Source organism: Protomyctophum parallelum (assembly GCF_964188405.1).
Source record: "Protomyctophum parallelum genome assembly, chromosome: 18".
NCBI lineage: Eukaryota > Metazoa > Chordata > Actinopteri > Myctophiformes > Myctophidae > Protomyctophum > Protomyctophum parallelum.
Window position 1 is genome coordinate 32,831,023 of NC_139716.1, and position 24,087 is coordinate 32,855,109.

The 24,087-nt window shown below is 42.1% G+C and overlaps 1 protein-coding gene across 1 annotated transcript in view; it reads left to right on the forward strand.

Annotated features, from left to right (window-relative positions):
* Positions 1 to 3,043: 3,043 nt before the first annotated feature.
* The window catches only part of LOC310875272 (uncharacterized protein), a 29,971-nt gene continuing 8,927 nt past the window's right edge, over positions 3,044 to 24,087 (forward strand). The window contains exons 1-8 of the mRNA XM_083788454.1: positions 3,044 to 3,369; positions 6,038 to 6,166; positions 16,338 to 16,588; positions 17,758 to 18,007; positions 18,475 to 18,735; positions 19,158 to 19,277; positions 20,386 to 20,535; positions 20,822 to 20,933. Of these exons, the coding sequence (XP_083644580.1) occupies positions 6,076 to 6,166; positions 16,338 to 16,588; positions 17,758 to 18,007; positions 18,475 to 18,735; positions 19,158 to 19,277; positions 20,386 to 20,535; positions 20,822 to 20,933 (1,235 nt within the window). The 5' untranslated portion in view covers positions 3,044 to 3,369; positions 6,038 to 6,075. The remainder of the gene's footprint in view (positions 3,370 to 6,037; positions 6,167 to 16,337; positions 16,589 to 17,757; positions 18,008 to 18,474; positions 18,736 to 19,157; positions 19,278 to 20,385; positions 20,536 to 20,821; positions 20,934 to 24,087) is intronic.

Sequence of the window (24,087 nt, forward strand, 5' to 3'; positions counted from 1 at the left end):
TTCCTAGAAGTCTACTTCCTGATTGGATAGCTTTTCCAGGAATCTGGCCTAAAAACCCGGAAATGACACTGATAAGTCTGATAGACAGCTTCTTCTGTCCGCGCATGGAATCAGGTGTGCCCATAGAACCTTACCGAGACTACATGTAGTCCAGGAAGGAAGTGAGACCAGTGCCTGTGACATCATGGACACTGCTAAAATCCAAAATATCTAAAACCACATACAACAAAGACCCCAAGAAAGTGTTCTAAAACTTCTAAACGTCATTAAAGGACCACTTTTCAACTTATCTTCATATAATAGGTCCTCACTAATAATCATGATAAAATGGCACAATTTTGCTGTTCAGCAACCTGTCCACCAGTGACATTGTTAGGCAGAGTTATTTTTACAAACATGTTTAGATTTGTATTATCGTGAGAATGATGGCTTCCATTTTGCATTGAAACTTTTCAGAACTAGAAAGCCTGCAGTTTCTATTAGCTTGGATTCCCCATCGATGATGTCACTGGTCAGGTGGACGGGTTTCTGAACTGCCCACAGCCGTCCTATGAGACACAGATTGAGTAGGAAAAGAATTGTGCCATTTTATCATGATTATTAGTGAGGACCTATATGAAGATAGGTTGAAGAGTGGCGAAGTGGTCCTTTAACTTTCTTTTTTTTTTTGCAAAAGTGTCCTTTTAATGTCAACGAAGTCCACAATCACAACACCAGAGTTGTTCAATTATATTTCATATTCATTATTTTCTGTAATAGTCCTCATTTCATGCTGCATCATATTCAATGTGGGAGCTATATTCAGTGATTTGCTATTTCAGTATTTCTGTTATATATGTAATGCATTTCTTATTTTTAGTTTAATTTGCTTTGCTTAATTGGTTTGTTTACAGCCATTATTTCTGTTGCAGCTAAAGCTTTTATTTTGACGGTGATGGGCAGTTCACAGCTGAGTCTATTTAATTAAGAGAGCACTCAGGGAGTCAGAGAGCACTGGGAAGGCACACAGTTTTTTACAAGCAGCAGCTAGGGAGACACTTTGACATCTTTGTATCCTACACTATGTCTGTCTGGATGAGCAAAAAAACAACATCAAATGTGGCTGCCCCTGACTGCACATTGGTCTTATTCCTGCAACTGCGTAAGATTCGCTGCCCGGTGCATTTAGTGGCTTTTAAAGTTTTATTGTTGGTGTTGATTAGCCACTACATTCAACATATGTCATTTACAATATATTCTCCATAACCTTTTGTTGATCTGCATATATCCTGTCACAGCCTACCCTATATGGTCAACATCAAACACTGTTTGCTACAATGCTAGCTCAAGTTAGCTCAAGTAATCAGAGGTATCTTGACCCCCGTTTCGGCCGGAACAGGGCCGCCACCCTGGGCTCGTTCCTGTGGGTCTGGAATTTTCGGGGACCCCTGGGGACACCCACACGGAGTTGCACCACTCACTTCACACAGGTGTGATTTTTACTCTTTGGATGCTCTTTCTTGCACTCATTATTCTATCCCTTTGTTTGCTGTGCTTGTTGTGTTTTGTTGTTTGAATTTTATGCTATCTATGTGCTGCATTGTCTGTAAGAAGCCAAACTAAAATAATTTTACTCTAATGTACCTGTACACAACTACACAAGATGTAACAAAGTACAACCTTGAACCTTATCCACATCTGCAGGAGCTTCCAAGTTTACAGTGTGTCAGGTGTGACATCTGCTGGTTGTGAGGAGTACTGCAGTGCTGGCAGCTCATATGGGCTTTGTCCATTTTGGTCTCCCTGGAGAGGATACAAAGTTAAAACAAAGTTTATATGAAAATATACAAACATGTTCAAGCATGCTTTTACATTTCATCCCGCTTGGCACCCATGAAATTGATTGAAATTTGTATTCACAGTTTGTGGAATTGGTAGCCTACATTTCAAACAGTATATATGTTGTCCGATATTTGACCGATCAAATAATTAATAGGAAGAAAAACTAAACAAAAAGTGTTGTACCCTGCCTTTTTTAAGTGGTGCAACCACTTAAAGTAGCTTTAAGTAGCTTTGTGTGTGCCTGGCTGGCTGGCTGTGTCTGAGCACATTCTGAAGGCCTATTCATAGTCTGGATTTTCGGTGGTGAGGTGACCACCGCTCCGGTGGTGAGCTGACCACCGGAGCTGAAATAATGTTGAGCGGTTATGAGTAAAAACAGAGAGAAGGGCTGGAGCGGTGGCGGTGGTTTGCTCTTCACCGAGGCTCGTGACGTCATGTGTTAGTTCGGCGGTCACCCCACCACCGAAAATCCAGACTATGTATGAGCCTTTACTCGCAGCGGGGGCAGGGTTTGCCTGGAGCTGTGATCCATAATTACACTATTAAACAGGATCTAGGTGGGCACCATGGACATCTGGGCACCTCGATGTAAAATTGCCTATTTTATCCAAATTTCAAATCAGCTTTTCTGAGGTCAGTGTTGTGATCTTCAAGTATTTGGCCATATATGGTGGCGTGACGTGCCACAAGGTTGTGATGTCACGAGGCGTGACCATATATGGAGTTGTGACACGACTGACGAGAAAAGCAGGTTTTCATAGTAAACTGTGAAAGTATGTGTTATTGTTAGTTTTGTCTTGGATGGTGTTGATGTTTTTTTTTTTTTTTGGTCTGTTTTGTTTTGTTTTTGTGTAATATGTATATGTTATAAATGGAAAAAACCCAATAAAACATTATAAAAAATAAATAAACTGTGACCTACCTACCGTCGCAGCAATACACGAGATGTCACGATTATTATTATTATTATTATTATTAATATTATTATTAATAATAATATTTTGGACAAAAAAGCAAATTTTACATCGAGGTGCCCAGCCCAGATATCCGTTTTCATAGACTTGGTTGCTTGTTTCTCTCTAAAAAATACACCGGTTGTGGTCCCAGCCTCCCAGGTTATGATGATGAGTGTAAAAAAAGGAGGAAAGAGGGAGGAGGGGGGGGGAAAGGAAAAAACGTAGCAACGCAACGGATTCGGAACGGATCCCTCTGCTCTGTCCGGCGGCACAGCGCCGTCTCTTATCACACAATATTACCCCTCCAAAAAAAACAACCCTCCTGTCTGGAATTAAACCCAAACCACACGACCCGACGGATATATGAGATGGTTATTAGTCAACTTTAATTGATCTGTAAACGTTATTATCGTAGACTCTGAGACCGGAAGAGACCGGAAACTAGAGATAAAAGAGAGAGAGGTTACACCTGACTCTCCATTCAATGAGCGGTTAGCATTAGCACCGTTAGCATCCGAACAACAATAAACAACTAACCGCCTTTCTGCCTGGCCTCGTTGGACACTCATTCGTACAAAACTGCAGGTTAACGGTGAGTTCGGGGCGGTTTTGTTTTTGTTGTCCTGCGTTTTCGCTTGCGTTAGCTGTGTTTGTTAGCCTAGCCCCCCACAGTCCGTATTAAAGCTAGTTAGCCTGAAAAACTAAGCTAACTAGGCTAGCACACAAGCTAGTAGCCACACAAGCAAGCACTGGCTGCTATCTATAATTTGTGGCGTGGATTTATTTCTTTTTTGTATCAATAAACGCGTTAATCTATGACTTATTGGCATTGTTTACGCGTATATGAGGTCTTGATAACAGTAATTATGTGCACGCTGTTGAATTGGAGGGGTGCTTTTAGCTTTTAGCCTCTCAGGAGAGGAGGCACCACCATCTCTGTCTGCATGCACACATCATTCCTCTCATCATCTCCATCATGGATGGACTATTGGGTTGGGAGGGTCAATGCGATCGGATCAATACATCGATCTGATCAATACATCGATCAGGCATTAATTAAGCAGAGCGCCATACATTAATTGAGCTCAGTTTAGGTGTATTTGCTGCAGAATCATTCTAGTTTTTAGTTCCTGCTGGGATTCTCTGCAAGATGTAGACAGTCCCCTCCCAGTAAAATTCACCAAAACCATACCTAGCATGTTGCTAAAGCAAAAAATAAATAACAAAGACAGTGCAGCAGCTTAAATTGAGTTCAGTTTAGGTATTAGTTTCTGTATTTGCTGCAGAATTATCCTGATCTTAGTTCCTGGGAATCTCTGCAAGATGATGTACTCTCCCCTCCCAGTAAATACACTAAACCTCCTATACCCACCTATAGCTAGCATGATGCCAAAGCAAAAAGAATAAAATAAAATAAAATCAGAAAGGCACTGCGGCTGCATTCATTGAGTTCAGTTAATTTGCTGCAGAATCACCTTAGTTGTAATTATCTGCAAGATACTCTCCCTCCCCAGTGGATACACCAAGCCTTGTTACCTAGCTAGCATGATGCTAAAGCAAAAGAAATACCAGAAAAACAGTGCAGCTGCACATGGCAACAGGATGGAAGGTGGAAAATCTCTATATATATTTGGTTTTTGGAACCTTTTAGTGGTTCAGAACTTCTAATCCGTTCATCGGGCCCCTGTTGCTTTTGTAGTGCACTGCCTTTTAATGGCTATCGTGTGCTTTATAGTAGTAATAATAACCACAGTTATTTTATTGTTGTAAAAATAGTTTGATATACGTGTTCTGTCTCTTGGTTATTTGACAATTTCACCCCTAGTTGATAAGTGTCAAAGTCAGTTGATGATTTATTATTAAACTGGTATTTGGTGGTTATGACACTGGCTGTGCAGTGTCTACTCTACTGTCTAATGATCCTGCATATGCCTCAGGTAATACAAGTGTAGTTCTGGAGACGGTGTCTTTCACTGCTTTCCGGTTATTATATTAACAATGCTGATGTGGAAAGTCAAACCTTGACTGACTTCATGACCCAGGGCAGGGATCACTGTATCACATTTATGTAGATCCATGCAAAAATGCTGCAGTTCATGCTCTTTATTTGCTATAATAACCTCACACTCTGGGTAAGAGAGTCTGCAAAATAAAATGACCCAGTTGCAATAGAGGTGCAACAGTCAAGTCAATTGAACTAATCGATTTAAGGTTATTATAAAATAATATTTGGCAATTATAATCAAATAAAATGTCCCCGTTTTTGGGTCATTATACTGGCAGGTGAAAAGCTTTGAAAAATGTCACAAATGGTTAAAATCTATTTGTCTTATCTAAAAAGCAGATCAAAATTGTAATGTAAATAATCGTATAGTTACAATCCTGCTACTGTTGATGCCGAAGGATATCGCATTACATCATGGGGAGCGAAGCTGTTTGTTTAACTCAGAATGTGTACAAATGGGGCCTCGTAGGCTTTCAGGACAGGTCCATTTGGTTGTATTTTTGTATACACTAGGTCCTGTCATAACCGTCTAAATAATCACAATTATTTGCGATATGTAATTTCAATTATTTTGTCATATCTGATAATTTATTTTGTGAAAAAAAAAAATCATACTTAAAAAAGAGACTGCAGAAATAACTCATGATGCGCATTGTAGACCATAATTGTATACCAGCTATTTCTGTTATTTTCTTATATTTAAGGTTTATTTTGTCTGCCCGGTGTAATTTGTCATTATGAAGCCTAAAAACCAAACACCATTCATATGTTCCAAATGCCCAAAACACAATTAAACTGTTAATCGCAACTATTTGTATGACAATTAACCGTCAAGTTACAGCCCTACTTTGCATGAAATTAACACTCAGAGACCTGGTGACATGATTCTACAATGTCTTCTAAATCCTAACAGTTTTCTGAAAAACATGTTTCTGTATCAGTGGTGCTCAAACTTTCATGTCTAGGACCCCAGGATGATATGTATTGTTTTGTTCCAGGGACCCACAGAAACAAAGATTTGAGTTAGAAAATGTTTGCTGTGAAGGAAGATTTGCTCACATTTTCACGATTTATTTTCTCCAAAAATAGCAGATCTACAAGCTCATAGTGCGGCACTCAGTGCCACGCTATGAGCTTGTATATCTGATATTTTTCAATAGCTAAAGTTTAAAATGATGGTTAAAGTGGTTAAAAGCTAAGGTGACCCAGGTGCATTCCAGGCCATAATTATTAATGGTTTCTTGTTGTTTGTCAGGCGACGAGCTGGCGCAGGTCGTGGGGTGCCCGTGGACCATGAGAGATGGCGGTGGCAGCCTGGCCCAGACCCGCTGGCAGGGCGACCTGGGCCTCACCGCAGTGGGCCAGGAGGACACCGGAGGAGGAGGTGGGATGTCCCATGAGCACACAATCCATCCAGTGGTTCTCAAACTGTTGACAATTTTAGTATAGTATAGTTTGTTGATTTACTTTTGACGCAGTAATGGACTTATTTATGGTTTTTCCTTTTCACTGTGTTTAAAAGTCATACAATTCCTTACAATTGGCACTTTAAGAATGCCCTGTATACTGGTAAATACCGTTTACTGTTGAGTGAGAGAACGCATTCATTAATAAAATCATCTGGGGACCCTCCGGAAAACATTTGGGGGTCCCACTGGGGGTCCCGACCGTCACCCACAGTTTGAGAACCACTGCACTAATCCATGACACAATACAATTCAGACTGTTCATTTAACTCTTGAACGTGTAAAAGCTTAATTTTTCTTTGTAGAGAACTAGATATTACGTGGGTAAAATCTTTACCCACTTGTAGATCTGCTACAGGCATTTATGACATAAATGAGACAGATGATATCAGTGATACGTAGAATGGAGATTGTGCCACTACCACACCGTCTCCACTACTTCCATGAAGAAAGGCTTGATGCAATCAAATTGTAGAGAGTTTCGGTCAAATGTTTTGCCTTGTCTGATACAATGTTGTGTTTTTTGGCTGATTGCATGTTCTGCTATGGAGCTGTTAACATTCTGACCTCGTAGAAGGAGCCAACAGTTTACAGTATAGGGAGTTTCAAAGGTCTGACACACTTGAGTGAAACTCTTTGTGACAGACAGGTGCGTTGGTGGAGTAGTAGACGCACATAATTTAATCACTTAAACCCTATATTTAAACAGGGGTTGACACTAAGGTTTAAGAGGCACTTGCCCGTCAGGCAAGTACAGGTTACTTGCCCACAGGCCATGGCCGCTTGCCCAAAAAGAAACCGTCCATTAGAAAATGATACGTCGAATTTGAAATGAATTAACGTTCATTTGAACACTTACTTGCATGCTTAGAACGTTTCCTTACTCGGCCTGTTCCAGTCACAGTGATAAACAATCAAGTCGTGACACACAGATGTGAATGCTAGTATTTAATTTTAACCTCTCCCAATAAGTAGTTTGTGGATACAGTGCCTCATTGATGGCATTATTTATGCTGAATACTAAGGTGTTTAGAGTCTTCAGACATACACCACATCACATTATTAAGCGTTGTTATTGTTGTTATTTTTTTGTGGGCCTTTACTTGATAGTTTATACTAGTAAGTTGAATGGAAATGGAGGGAGTGACACGCAGCAAAGGTCGTCGGGATCTGGAGTCGAACCCACGACACACCGTCAGGCTGGATAACAGCCTAGGTGCCTGGACCGCTAGGCCGGCCCGGGCCATTATTAAGCATTATTTATACTTCATCAAACAACGGTCGCCGTCAGTGTTACAGATCTACAAGCTTGCTATGCACTGTTGATTGACACGTGAGGTTGAGAGCTTGTAGATCGGCCAAATTTAGTTTTTGGCAACCCGAAGGCAAACCCCACCTGCTTGAAAGTTGTATGTAGTTGCCACGGTCAGTCGGGCAACCATTGGTGTGTTATTTAGTTGACCAGAGTCGCCCAGGGGCCTATCCTAGGCCAATGATGCAAATAGGTTTTCAATGTAATGAGTCCTGGGATGCAGGGATGGTCTTTTAGATGAGTCCCAGGGACATTTTATGAGTCCCACTTCAACGACATTAGGAGTCATATTTAGCCATTTTTACAAATTGCAGCATTTAACTGCCATTTCATTTTTATTTATATAATGTGGTTATATTCATGTAGAAAACAGAAGAAGACATGATTATTATAACTAAAGCTAGCAAAATAAACTAGAATAAAAAACAGTACAGTAGTGCATCCTGTGGATGCAGAGGTCATTGTTGTATTGCGTCCCTTAACTATAAACTGCGTTATGGGATGCAAAATGCACCCTATTTTAATCTCTGCTAGGCCCCCTCCTTTTTCTCTTTCTCCTACTTCTCAATAAGGAAGGCCGCACACTGTCTGATGCACTGGCTCGGCATTTATAAGCAATGTTTCAGGCAAGGACTTTCTTCTCTTCAGGCTCTGTAGGAGGACTTAAAATCATGCCAAGAAGAGAATAGCTGCCTGTATGTGACTGTGTATTCTTTAGAAATGGATTGGAAGTCTGGTCCTGGCTTGCAAAAAGTGAAAATTGTACATAATTCTATTTATTTTGGTACAAAAGACTTCTTATTGTAACATGCAGGTATAATATGTAGTGCAGTTCCTCAGGCAACATATTTCTTTGCAACAGAATTACAGAAATGATGTGCTGATTTTGTTTACTGCCAAATATTTTGTCTGTCAGCTGGAAACTGTCCAAAAACAAAATCTGAATTCAAATTAAAAAAAAACTCAAGCTCAAAACGTGCCACATGATTCAATTATTTGAATACATTAAAGTGCTGTTGGATTTGAACCGGGGTTAGCTGAGGCAAATGCTGTAGCCTAATTGACGTGCTATGTGCTACTCTGTGATTTCCCCCGGGGCGTCAGTGGCTCAGGGCTAGAGTGGCCAGTAGAACGTCAGGATGGGGAAACCGTGAGGTTCCCGGTTCGATCCCAGGCTCCCCAGAGTTTGTGTGTCCTTGAGCAAGACGCATGGTTTCCTCACCCATTCATACACAGATGGCAATCTATGAAACGTGCTTTGGATAAAATGGCTATATAAATGCACCATTTACCACCGGGGCACCAGTGGACAGATCGCCCCCCCCCCCCCCTGGCGTGTGACAATGTCCTCTCGTCGATGTCCTGTGAGATAAACTCGCTGTCATGTTGTGACGGTCTGTGTGTTCTGGTCTGAAGGGCTGAGTGTAAGTACTGCATTACACAGAGTAGACAGATAATTGCGAGTTCAGCCAGGACAAGACGAGGGACATATTATCCCACTTATCCAAACGAAACTCGACTCTGCTTATGAGATGACACTTTAATTAATTTAAACTCGGATCAACATGGGGTGTGCAATGCATCAAAGATACATTTGTGAGACAGTTCGGCTGTCTGTTGTCAGTCCAACAATACAGCTCACCATCTTCATCACAAGCATTAGGTCAGTTGTTCCTACTGCTAGCTTTTATTCCAGCTCTTTATTCTGCGTCTAACGTTGACTTGTCCTGAAACAAGTGGTGGTGACTACGGGTCAGAATATGGTCCCTTACAGTTCCATTTGGTACCATTTGTACACTCACAGACGTGAAGTCCACATACCAGCTCTGACCAAGCTCTGTTAATGTGATGAAACCCATTCCCGGTTGGGCAATGTTGGATTGATTTATTTATTTGACAGGGACAATGCTTAATTAATCAACACATCTGTTGTCCCTGAGCAGCCTCTTAAAATGATGATAAAACTATCCATACAAAAAAGAGGTACAGGCTTCAGTTCCGACATACTATTGGTCTGACTGTCATTAGAACTTCCTCAAACCATAACCGCATAAGCAGTTAAGCACGGGAGACTGTTGTTTCCGCATGTCGGACCTTTGGTATGTCGGAGTCTGCGTGTGCATCCAACAAAAACACATACAATACAATACAGGATAAATATAAACATTGGAGAGGGGACAGAACAACCACAGAGTGAAGTGAGAAATGACACCAGTGATAAAATAGAGCTGATAATTAGTAATGATTACAGATTTGATTTGTTGTTGGCCACCTCTTCAGGTGGAATTTGAAGGTCAAATAGTTGGAGGTCTCTCTTACTTCTGTAGGGATGGGAGGCTCTAACAGAAAAGACTGTTTTACCAAACACCCTACATCTGGTTGGTCACAGTCCCCTCTGGTAGTTGTTCTGGCACCACTGTCCCTTCGACCTATGAATTGTTTCAGTGGTGGAGGTGCAAGTCCATTTAAGATTTTAAAAATGAGACGAGCATCTGCAAAATGTTTAAAGCTGTCAAAATTAAATAAGCTATACTTTTGAACTTTGTGGCAATGGTGGTAACGGTTGGGCTTTTGGTCAAGTATTTTTAATGTCCGTTTGTAAAGTGATTCTATGGGTTTCAAAGTTGTCTGATTTGTCTGTGACCAGGTTGTGAAACGGTATGTTATGTGCGAAACAAATCATAGCATGCATGAAGAGTTTAGCTGCATCTGTAGGGATTTGGATCCGGTTCCCGATCCCAACCCTACACATGGACTGGCCGTGAGGACCTTCTGTTTTTCCAGTCTGCCGCACAAAATTATTTTTGATTTGAAATCGAGGTCAAACGGCACAAAGCCAGAGTATAGCATGTTTATGCTGCGTCACAGGGCTCAAACTCACAACCTTGGACAGCAAGATCGAGTCATTACTTGTGCAGCTCAATTTGACCTACTTGCCAACTTTGCCAAGTGAAATGAATAAAGGTCAGTGTGTCATTAAATAAGATGACAAATTAATAAACAAAGTGGAGTGAAAAACAAAGTTTTGGGGACTGGAAGGCAGCTTGTGTGTGTATGTTTGTTGCGCAACTAGTGTGTGTGTGGCATTAATAAAGATTCTCTAGAGAAGGTTTGCTGCAACAAAATTATCCTTGCCTTGCCATGTTGTTGTTGTTACGCTGGGAAAAGCTAGCGGAGCGGTCCCAGAAGACCGGAGATGTCTGGAGGGGTCATGGAAGCAAGTCGGTTGTGTATTGGCTCCGTATTTTGGCTCTAAATCGTTTGAGTGATAAGAGCCGCAAACCATTAGATGACTCAGTGCAGAGAGACCTGAGAATGAGTGTGATGTGTTGTTCAGCTTTGTTAGTTGTTACAAATCTCGCTGTCAGATGTATTTTGACTTGAGATCTGAGAGGCAACCATAACATCTATAGTCTAACCTGCTGCGGATAAAAACATTGGACATGGTTTTTCTACGTCTTGTTTGAACATGAATCGTGTAATTCTCACTCTATTTCTAAGACGGTAATAGGCTTGTTGTTTTGTTATTGCCTTGATGTGGCTATGCATAAAAGGTTAAGATCTGAATCCATAATTACACCAAGATGTTTGGCTCGACTTATTTTTCCCTAACCACCAATGATTTATCTGGGGTTTTGTCTTTGTCGGAGCTGAGGGAAATCTTGGCACACATGCGTTGTTCAATGAATGCACGGACACGGCAATACTATAGACCGTAGCTTTGAGACCACACTCGCTCAGCGAAAGAGATGCACAACACTCATCACCTTGTTTGTTTCTGATTCCTGCCGTCATCAACGTCTTGCAGAAATACCCCTAGCCATTCAGAGTAGTTCAGCTAATGCCTGCCAGACTAAAGGCCTGGACAGAGTCCGTGTGAGCCTTACGTCAGGGTGAGTCAAACGCTCACAAATCACGCATCCATTTCCATACAGAGTCGCTCCGTTGCTATTGTAGAGTTGCGTCGCTGTGGTGAGTATTTATTGTGGGTCTAATGTGCAATCAAGTATTCGTCCACTAGATGGCAGCTATGACAGATTAGATTGTATAACAAACTGGAGTGACACACATATGATTTTTATTCTAATGGCTTTCATGTACTCTTTAGGTTACATATACTGTAAATATGTTGCGTTCACACGGGGCAGATGAAACTATGCAGTCTACCATTTCATTGTCAAAGGAAGCCATTACTAGTGGATGATAATCTGCAACGGAAAACACAGTTTGTATGTCGCGGCAAAATTGTCACCAATTGGAAGCATAGGATTTAGGAGACAATAAATTATACACAGCTTGTACACAAGCTGTTCTCTCCTGTAATTCTGCTGAGTTCTTGTCAACACCAGGGCTGGACTAGGTAAAAAAGAATCATCCCTGACATATTTGGACCAAAAACATACAGTGCCTTCGGAAAGTATTCACACCCCTTCACTTTTACCACATTTTGTTTTATTACAGCCTCATTTCAAAATGGATTAAATTCGTTTTTTTCCACATCAATCTACACACAATATCCCATAATGATGAAGTGAAAAAAGTGTTTTCAAATATTTTGTTAATTTATTAAAAATAAGAAACTGGAAAAACACATGTACATAAGTATTCACACTCTTGACTTAGTACTAAGTTGAGGCACCTTTGGCAGCAATTACAGCCTTAATACTTTTTGGGAATGATCCTACAACCTTGGCACACTTGTCAGGATAAAGGGAAAGATAAATGGAGCAGTGTACAGAGACATCTTGGATGAAAACCTGCTCCAGAGCGCTCAGGACCTCCGACTTGGTCAACGATTCACCTTCCAACAGGACAACGACCCCAAGCACACAGCTAAGATAACGAAGGATTGGTTTTAGGACAACTCTGTGAAAGTCCTTGAGTGGCCTAGCCAGAGCCCAGACTTGAACCCCATTGAGCATCTCTGAAAGGACCTGAAAATAGCTGTGCAGCGACGCTCCCCGTCTAACCTGACAGAGCTTGAGAGGATCTGCAGAGAAGAAGGGGGAAAATACCCCAAATTCAAGTGTGCCAAGCTTGTAGGATCATTCCCAAAACGTATGTAATTGCTGCCAAAGGTGCCTCAACTTAGTACTAAGTCAAGAGTGTGAATACTTATGTACATGTGTTTTTCCAGTTTCTTATTTTTAATAAATTAACAATATTTGAAAACTTTTTTCACTTCATCATTATGGGATATTGTGTGTAGATTGATGAGGAAAAAAACGAATTTAATCAATTTTGAAATGAGGCTGTAACAAAACAATGTGGTAAAAGTGAAGGGGTGTGAATACTTTCCGAAGGCACTGTATATTAAAGCAATGGCGGCAGCCCATTCATTGGGCGGCCCACTGGACATAACGTGGCCACTGGCCAGGGGTCGAGCAGGGGTCGAGTGGCCTGCTGCTCTCTGCTGCCCAGGGGTCTTTTGCTGTCCTCGACACAACGCAAGCAATTGCTTGCGTGGGGTTGAGATCCGATCCCGACCGGACGGATCGAGATGGATCACGTAATTGACGTGACTCAAGGGGAGAAATTTCTCTCACCCTCCGTTGCGTGTGTCTTCTTGCATCGATTACGACTCTGCAGGGCGCTTTAGTTGCACGCTCGTGTCGTGCTTATCTACAAGCCCACAACGCCTCCCACATAATCGTCTTATTTTCATGGCGTCTAACACCCATGCAGAACTCAAGTTTATTTAGGCTTAAATCTGAAGTCCTATTATAAGAAGCAGTTATGGTGTTTCTATACACTATCCAGACTCCGGCAAATGTTTCACACATCTGTCACATTATGGTGAGGCTGTTGTAATCAAATAATTAACAACAGCTGGATCTTCTGGGTCCTCCAAAAGGCAGAAGGAACACACAAGACGACACACTAACCAGACGCTTAACTGAATGATTTAGAAATGATAATTGCTGCAGGATTATTATGGTTACTTACTGTAGAAGCACAAGTTCAGTCAAGGTCGACATGAAACGAAATTGTGGCGTGTGTGGTTAAAAGAAATCTAGAGCTAAATGTCAATTAGGTCCTGGTATTTTTGACGTGCGAACACCATCCTGCGACAGAGCATGAATTAGACAATAGGATAGCTAGAACAATGGGATTTAAACAAACGGTTAAAACCGTATACAGTTACTTACAGTATGTATATTTGGGTTAGGATTGGGGCTGTCATGATTACAACTTTTCACACAAATAATTGCAAATAATTGTTTTTGCATTGAACATTATTTGGAACGTTACAGTTTGTTTTGTTGCCGGATTTAAAGTTTCGAACGTCCACATTGCGGTTGTGTTAATTATGATATCGGAGAAAGCTGTAGTGTAAGCTATATTAGAATAGACATGTTGATGTAGCCTATATTGTAAAATGATGCATTTCACAAAAAATGACATGAAAGACAATGGAGATGAAATGACAGTGGAGATCGAAGGTATAGTTGAAGGTGAATCAATGGCTTTGTTGAGTCATAGAAAGTATTATACATGTAATGCTGCCTTCCATAGTGAAAATCTGCAGACATACATGACGCACGTTTATCATTATTACGTTTATTATACATCTGTGTGGGTGCAAACTGACTATTATTAAACCGACGATAATTTATTATCCGTCTCATCTACAAGCCCACGGGCTGCAGATCAGAGATTTATAGACATTATGTGCAAATATAAAATAGCTGTGATACTTATGTAAGTGGTTATGGTGAAATAAACCATTAGCACTTCATGAACAAATGCACAAACAATATTCAAGGCTTCCCTTTACAGGTCAAACAACACCATTCATTCACATACAATATACACATTAATAAATCATTAAGAAATTTATACCAGTGAGCTGGCGTTATGAAAGGCTCGTCATAAACCTGCATCAGTTGTTTTGGAGGTGGAAAGCCTGGTGACGTGATGTTAGTTTGGAGGGAGCGAGGGGACTTTGGCTTCACCGTTTCAGCAAATTGACAAATTGGCATTCACTGACTGTACATATGGAGACGACAAAGTAGCGTCTCCGAAGTTTGCCACTCTGGGAGCTGGTTTGAAAAAGAGCCAGTCCCCTAAGTCACCTAAAACGCCGTCTCCGTGTGGCAGAAAGGGCAGATCGGTTAAATACTTGTGCGGGCAACGCAGAATACGTCCTCGTCTAGACGGCACCTTAGACTTCATAATCACAAATTGCACAGTGCAGATATGACAAATGATTTAAATATACAAAGAAATCAGTGACGCAATTGATCGTATCATTATTTTCTTTCCAAAAACAATATAAATGGTTGATCTACACGCTTATAGCACGTGCTGTAAGCTTGTAGATCTGCTATTTTAGAAAATGAAAATGTATGGACATTTTTCAACATGGAAACGATTGATTATGCAAAAGTAATTGAGAAGTAATTGAGACTATCTCAAATAATTGCGATTAGACGCTTATGTTGTAATTGTGACAGGCCTAGTTATGATCTAACTTTGTTAATAATAATAACTTTATTTGTATAGCACCTTTCATGACATGAAATGCAGCTCAAAGTGCTTTACAGAGCAATGGAGAAAAAAAAGAAAAGCAAGGCAACGACATTAAAAAACAAGCAGTAATGCTGCAGTAAGACCTTTCAACCCGTTTTGGGCAAGTAACTATATAGGCGAGCATTCTACTTTTATATATAATAAAAGTTCTGCAAATGGCGGATCTACAAGCTTACAATGCATCACCACGCGTCATCATGGTCTTGTAGATCGACAATTCTGGCCATTTGTCATGTGACAAAGTATACAGGGCAATCTACAACTTCTTTTGTGTTTGTGAATTAAATATTGGCGTATGAATACTGTGGTCAGGAAGGACACCTGCTGCTTGACGAGAGGCATTGCATGAAGCTCAAAGCATTGGTTTGATTGAATAGTTTATTACAGTGGTTTTCAACCCTTTTGATTTCAAGGCTATTATTTATTCTGCACTTGAGCCACGGACCACCATTTGATGACATTTTAGCCTCTCAGACCCAAAACTAAAGAATATATTGTTAGGATAGGCCTTTCACAATTACTACATAATTGTCTAATAGCAATTTCTTTTAGATAATCGCAATTGTTTTTGCATAATCATTTATTCATTTCCATGTTGAAAAATGTCCATACATTTTCAAACACTTTGTGTTGTAAGCTTGTAGGTCAACTATTTCTGCTATTTTGTAATTGTTTTGGAAATAAAAAACATTTTTCTTTTTTTTGGGGTCAAATCTGCCCTGTGCAATTTGTAATTACAAAGCTTTAAAGGCAAACCGTTATTTGTGTGACAATTAATTGTCAATTGTGACAGCCCTACATTAGGATGCAGAAAACAAAAGTAAAACGGCATACATTTACAGTGCATAAGAGAAAAGTAACTCAATCAAAGGTAGCGGCAAACAAAAAAGCTGTTCAGTTTTAGTCATAGTCGTTTTGAGTAAAATTTCATTTAGTTTTAGTAATATTTTTGTCTGGAATGTTTTAGTTGACTAAATCTACAGTACTAAAATATATTTTGGCCGGCCACGATTGTCGTGATTCGTAATGCCTGATTGCATGCTGAAAATAGCCGATCTACACGCTTGTAGATCTGCTGTTTTCAGAGTGCGAACGCCGTAGTGTAACCAAATTATTATTATATTCTATTTTGTCAATATATTTATGTCGTTGTTTCAGTCATCACAGATTTTTATTTATTTATTTTTTCGTCAGTGATCATTAACACGTTAACAAAATTAACACTTGTGTGTGTGTTCTTGCAGGAGGGCTGCCTGAGGACCACCTGATAGACCCGGCGTCGGGCCACAGCGTGCCCAGCCCCATGCACCTCAAACTGGGCCAGAAGGACAAGGTGTGGATGGGAGAGTACATCGAGGAGGAGGACGAGGAGGAGGTGGAAGAGGGGGGCATCGTGGGCCACGAGGGGATGCAGGAGATCGCAGATGATGATGACGAGGAGGAGGAGGAGGAGGAGGCCATTATGGAAGACCTGGAGGCGGAGGAGGAGGAGGAGGTAGGGCTGTAGTAACTGCAGCGGAGAATCGCTTTTAATTTCAAGAATGGAAGTACAGGCTCCACTGCAGTAATCGGCGTCGCTCACGTCTGTGTCGTGTCGCCGTCGGCATCAGGAAATATTCAATTTTTATTTTATTTTTAAGATTTCTTTTGGGCGTTTTGCCTTTATTGATTAACAGTAGTTTGACAGGAAAGGGGGAGAGAGATTCGGGGGGTGAGACACGCCGCAAAGGTCGTCGGGATCGGGACTCGAACCCACGACACGCTGGATTGCCAGCCTAAGTGCCAGGCCGGAATGTTCCCTTTTTAATCAATGAAGGGGTTGCTCCACTGCTGACGTTGCAGGGGTCACCAAGATGTCCATACACGGACAAACGTGTCCGTGGCAAGACTTGTCCTTATTAATTCATAAACATTCAATATTAGATTGTGAATATTTAGTATCGGGATGACATATTCCATTCTAGTAATTACCCTGCACCAACATCAAAGCATTGTTTGAAAACCCCTGCCGGGTGGTCGTTAAAAGTTGATTTCTCCCTCTGTCATTTCTTCGTATTTCTATTTTATTTAAATAATGTCATGCAAATGTGTCCAGTGCATAGCCTACTGCAGGCCTGGTTGACTAGATTTATAAGACATTTTTATGCTCTTGCTCTTTGCTACTGCTAACGTGCCTATTGGACAAGGACGGGTTGGGGAGGGACTTAGCGAAGGGCTAATAGAGGGTATGTGTGTGACATCATCATACCTGTAACTTAAGTTATGTGGAGTTTTATGGCCTTGATAGCCCTTGCGTCCAAACAGAAAAGTCCTATCTGATTGCATTAAATTACGTTAAACGACATTCACTTTGCCAAGTCACATTGCCACTCGATTTCCCATTCACTTTATTTATGCATGTAGCATACCCTCTATTGTCTGACCCCAAGTTAATTATTGGGTGAGTACAAGCAAGCGCTACAACGTTTAATGCAGTCATAAAGTCCCAATGACGCCCCTCCAAAGGAGAGCATGAGCGTTGCCTAGCGACCTGAGACGATTATGAATTAATACAAAGCTCCAAAAACACGTAAAAGGCTTCTCTTTTTTTTGTTGGCGCAATGGGATTTACATTAATAAACACGTTAAAGGTCATTGCGTTAAAATGTACGGTTACGCCCCTAGGAGGAGGAAGAGGAGGGCGAGTTTGAAGGCTGGGTGGAGGGTGAGGAGGAAGCAGAGGAGGAGGAAGGCGAGGAGGAGGAGGAGGAGGACGTGGAGCTGCAGTGGGAGGTGCCCGAGTTCCCCGCGGCAGCGCCGCAGTCCAGCCAGGCGGCCATCCTGCTGCCCCCGCCTCAGCATGGTCAGCCTCATCCCCAGCCGTACCACCCCCACCACCACCACCACGCCAATGTCCAGAAGACCGAAAGCATCGGTAGGTTCAAATGTTAATACGTTTTTAAAGTTTTTAACCTTTTAACTAGTTTATTGTTCAAAAAAAAAATTCTGTTTTGTAAAGCGACTTTGAGTACCTTTTAATATGAATATGAATCTTCCTCCAAAGCTCAAAGGCTTTCGCCTTTGAGTCAAATATCATTCCCTCCCCCTTTATCATACAACAGCTGTTTGTGTGGCTTCAGGTGGATCACCACCCACCTGAAAACCACTCATGATACTTGATGAACTGGTGGGTGTGGCCACACACTTAATTTTAACACTTTCTGTACACTTTTTCTTTGAGAAAAAAAATCTTTCTCCTAGTATAATCATAGTACGCCTGAGGGGGGGACAAAATCACGGCATTCCATCTTTTAAGCCTGCTTAAATTGTTAAATAACTGCCGCGATTTATTTGTGTGAGGATTATTAATCGTCGTGTCAATCTCCCAATTGTGACTCACAGCACTAAGCGACGGCCACATCGACATCGACGAGGTGGAAGAGGACTGCGAGCCGCAGTCCTCCTCCCCGGCGGGGGCGGCCGGGTCGTCGCCGCTGATGTCCCAGGTGTCTTTCAGCTTCCCCGCCCAGGGGCCCAGGAGGCTGCTCAACGGCTTCCGGATCCTGCGCCAGCGGCGCTTCCGCTCCCAGCTGGGCCTGCGCTTCCGGCTGTCGCAGAACTGGAAGAGCTGGCGCCAGCGTGCCCAGTGGGCGGGCACCCGAGGTACGAGTGCTGCACCATTCTTCTTGCTCGAGGTGGCGGCGGTGGCTCAGGGGTGGGTAGAGTGGCTAGATGAGAACCACAAGGTCGTCGGTTAGATGCCGGGCTCCCCCAGAGTTGGTGTCGAAGTGTCCCTGAGCAAGACACTGAACCCCTAATTACTGCCGATGTGCAGGTTGGTGCCTTGCATGGTTTCCTCTGGCATCGGTGTGTGAATGGGTGAATGTGTACACAATCCATGCAAAGCAATTCTCACACGATTTCTCCTTTTTTTTGAAAAAAAATGAAAATATTTATAAAAAGAAAAAGTCTCAAGTCATTATCAGCTTGCATTCCATTCTCTTGCATATTGTACCTTTAGTGGGGCATTGGTGGCTGAATCTAGATCTCAATCTTTTTTTTTTATATTTGTAATAATTGTGCAGCACTAGCCCGAGGCCACCGGAGGAGGGAGGACTCCCCCTGGACCCCCCGCAGGCCCAAGCAGCACAAGAGGCCCAAGAAGCAACGGCACTGGGACGAGAGTCTCAGCGGCTCCGAGAGAGGTAGGACATGGACGGGACACTACTATGCATCTGCATCGATTTTATTTATTATAGATAATCTTTTGGAATCGATTCAAATTATTTAGTTCAATTAACCCATTTAAGCCTGACGTCGAAATTTAAAAATAAATCTTCTAAATCATGACAATTTTCTGAAAGATTTGAGGCACATTTTAACGATTTTTCAAAAATAGCAGACCTACAAGTTCATATGAGCTTGTAGATCTGCTATTTTTCAATAGCTAAGTTATAACAATGTTTAAAACACCAAAAGGGGTTCCCGCCCAAAATGGGTTAACTGTTGCACTCCTAAACAAATGCACGGGTCCAATTCTTTAGAATCTTCATCAGTTCAGCAACATGCCTGTTACCCGTGATTTATATAAAAATCAAAACAAGATCCGCCCGCCCATAAAAAAATTGACCCATTACCCGCGCTGTTACCCGTTCGTATCATCACCGCTCGCTATCTTTGACTTTATTTCATCCAACACAATTTGATGTGGTGAGTGGGCGGCGGTGGTGCGTTGTTGCACACAGAAGACATATAGTTGACTGAGGCTACTGCTGCTTATTATCACAACATAAGTTATATCATGACCTAAATGGCGTAATATATTAATAAGGATAGGATGATAAAAAAAGCCTGATGACCGTCTTGATTCAAAGCTGTTAGAACTTTAGTTAAGCTTTCAGAGTGACGCATCGCATTACCTGGGTTAGCTTACATCTTGTGTTGAATGTTGACATTATAATCCCTTGGTGTTTCATCAGCGCGAGCGTGACAAATATTGGGCATGTGACGGGACTTAACTTGTCTCCACTGTTGAGAAGCACCCAGCTCAGCTGCTGTTTATAACAACCTGCACTCAGTGCGCTCAGATTTATTTAAAAAAAGGTATATTTTCCCACCCGTCAAACTCTGTTAACCACAGGGTATCGGACCCTGACTCTGGTGTGCGGTTAGGGTTTGGGGTAGGGTGTCGTACCATTGCGTGTCGGACTGTTAGGATGTCAGACCAAAGATACAGTATATGCACCCTTTAGTTGCATCTGTATACATTGATAGTTAAATGAACGTCGAGGGTTTGACTGCATGTCTCTACAGAGGAACTGCTGAACGGCTGTGAGGAGCCGAGCCGAGGAGCACAGAGAGGAGGACGCAGGGAGCCGCTGGAGAGCACCCCCTCCTACGCCGCTGTCCGGGAGAAACCCGCCGAGGTCGCCCTGACCGAGGAGCACATGAGCTGTGTGACCGGTGTGTAGGGACGGACACAGACTCTTAACTCATTAATTTGATGTGAATATTTGACACAATTGTCCTCGTAAAAGTCTTCACCTCCATGGATTTGACCGAACTGTGCAGTGCTGTTATTTGCTAATGTGTGAATTATCCAGTATAACATCCTGGTTTTAGAGATTTCACGTGTTATTTGTTCTACAACGTGTTTGTTGCAATGTGAAATGTGTGTGTTTGTGTGTAGGTATTCTGTCTATTAATTCCTGTACATTGTGTGTGTGTGTGTGTGTGTGTGTGTGTGCAGGTATTCTGGAGGAGTCCTTACAGCAGTATGGCAGTCTGATCCCCGTCCATGTCGACGACGTGGTGGTCAAACTGCAAGACCTCTTCAACGAGAACTTCTCACAGCCGCACAGGTAGGGTGTGAGTGTGTGTGTGTGTGCCGGTTTTAGTAGACGGGCCCGGATTATAGGGGTAGCTCTTGATTGTGTTAACACACGTGCAAATCTCACCTTTTTGGATTTGGTGTAGCGCCAGCAGGGCCTTAGGAGGGCTTGATCCCGTCACTGCACAGAGCTCTCTCTGAGCTGTGATGTCAACCATCTTAAAGAGTCGTTAAAGGAGAATTTCAGACTAGAAGGATTTCTTGCCGTAGTTCGTAGTATTTATTTTGAGCACCATGGAGCAAAGAAGTCTCTGTGTTGTCTCTACTGGTGTGGTGGAAGTCGCTCGAGATAAGAGTAGTGCTGCACGATTCTTGCTCAAATGTGAATCTCGATTTTCGAGATTTTCGTCCACAAGAATTGAGATCACAATTCTTATTTCTTACCTCCCCCTGGCCAGCCGGGGCGCCTGATGGAGGGGAAAGGAACTGGTCGGAATAACGTGTCCCTTCCACGCGCTACGTCCGGCCGGGGAAATTCCCCTCTGTCAGGTGAAAAGAAGCAGCTTGGACTCCTCATGCATAGGAGGCATGAGGTCAGTCCGCTGCCCCCCCAGGTTGGCAGAGGAAGTGTAGCGCCCACGATTACATTAGATAATTGGCACTGGGTGAAAAGAAAACTGGGTTACAAAATCGTGGGATAAAGATTTAAGACAATTTAACAATTCTTATTTCTTATTTCTTCCATGAAAATATTTGTCTTTAGTCTGTAGTTGCTGAACATTACTAATGTGGCACCTGGAGACAATACTGTGGCTTTAAGCGAGGTTTAAGTCAAGCACTTTGATGTTGACTGTTTAAAGTCTCTCCTGGACAGCCAACTAGTGCTGCACGATTCTTGCGATCTTTTTTCAATTAATCGTGTTGTGTGTGTGTGTGTATTAGAGTGTCTACAAAAATATTTACTAAATTGGGAACCGTGTGCAATGGCCTCCAGGTAGAACCTTTCTAGTCTTTCCTGTTCCCCTTCCAGAAGTTGGCCCATGAACACATGCGTCTGGTTATGTCACGACTGCAGCCTGCGTTTCTGCTTTTCTATAATCTGAAATGTGTCAATTTTCCCTTCGGGGATAATAAAGTACATCTCATCTCTCTCTCTCATCTAACTGAAACGCCTCGGGAAGTGTTCACACTTTTCACCTGTGGTTTCATCATGTGTTAACCTCATTAACCCATTCTGACCGGGCACCCATTTTGGTGTTAGCATCATGTTATGCTTTAGCTATTGAAAAATAGCAGATCTACAAGCTCATATCGCGCCACCGAGTGGTGCGATACGAGCTTGTAGGTCTGCTATTTTTGAAAAATCGAAGACACTTTTAGAATCTGATCTCAGGTCAGAATGGGTTAATAATTAAACTGTCAGGATGTAATAGACATTTTTTAAATCTGATCTCAGGTCAGAATGGGTTAAGACCTGGCTTCTCTGTTTTCTGGGAGTGTCGTATGTACTAGAAAGGTTACTGTATGTATGACACGATCATGCAACAAAGCATTCAAATATATCATAACCCGAAATCCAGAGAGCTGAGGAAGATATGATCTGTAACATTACACAACGGGTCGTTTCGAAGCAATCTGAATGGTTGAAGCAGCCATCTAGCCGAGCATAATTAACACCTAATCAAAACATCAAAATCAGCTGTGCTGATCTCTCAGAGCGGAACTGACTGGGTTGCTATGCTGGCGTTTTTCTTTGAACATTTCGGGGCGCCTATCTGCTTGTTCCTGCAGCAACACAGGCATGCCATTCATTGACGCTGGTGAAGCACGCCTTCTCGTGTAATATTGCTTAGTTATACGTTGCGCTATTAGAGATGAAACATGGAAGTTATTTGAATGAGCACATTGTCTACTTAATATTAAAGGTATATTCAGTGATTTCACTCAAAAAACCTTAGGTTTCGTTTTTGGCTGGGACCTAAGCCTTTCATCCAATCAGGATAGAGCCAAAAACGAAACCTACGGTTTTTTGACCCCCAGGGGTTAACTGGGGACAGGGAGGAACTCCTTATATGGTCAGCACACTCTAGTAGAGAGGATTATCACAACAAAACAAAAAAATAAGTGATATTTGAATGAAGTGAAATGACTGAATATACCTTTAACACAATGTGGTCGTTCCATTTAAGCATTGCTTTATTGCGCTTTGCTCCAGGTTTTTCCGCACAAGCAATACTACTACAGGTGATTATCCCCTTATTAAGACCTGGAACGCATCTGTGTCACCGTAGCTTTTAACCACATCAACCATTATTTTATACTTTAGCTGTTGAAAAATAGCAGACATACAAGCTCATAGCTTGTAGATCTGCTATTTTTGAAATGTGCAAATCCTTGACGATATGTTCTTTCACAACATTTTTAACCCATATCTTTGCTTCTGGGGGGGGTCCCTGGAACAACATATTTTCAGATGGGGGGGTCGGCCGTCAAATGCATATACATTTTGGGGTCCTAGTTTGAGAATGACATTTCTACTGACATGGAAACAGATTTTTCAGAAAACTGTCATGATTTAGAAGACATTCGTACAATCAGGTGCTCAGGTCTTAATCGCTTATGGAATACAGGTGTTATTGATACACAAACCCTTTATCATAAACGGGTTGTACAAGGCTCTGACTTCAAGCCTGGGCTCTGTCCGTCTCCATGTAGGGCTGTCGTTCAATGACTTAGTCGGACGGTGGAAGCGCTCTCGCGTTTTAGCCTCTGTGTGGAATGTAAACTCTTCCATTCTGCATCGGAAGACTTTATAAACATTCGTCCATATGAGGTGGTGGTTCTAATTTTAGACCGGTAGGGCCTTAATGGCGGCATCATAACACGTCCCTTCTCCCTCGCCATATTATTGCGACTGTAGGTCGCAAGTTTACTATGAAAACCTGGACGCCTCGTGACACGCTCCATATATGGCCAATACAGAATTCATTCCATATGTTGATCTGACCTCATCAAACCCTTAGATCTCCATTAACCTCGCGTCACCAGTCTTTCCACCCCGGAGGAAAGCCTGGTGTCTGCGTTACTAAATCGCTACTAAATCGCTGTGGATGATATCGTTAAGTCATGTTGTAGTTATTGTTTTGTAGTCATCAGGCCGGAACCCTCTAAACCAGATCATCCTT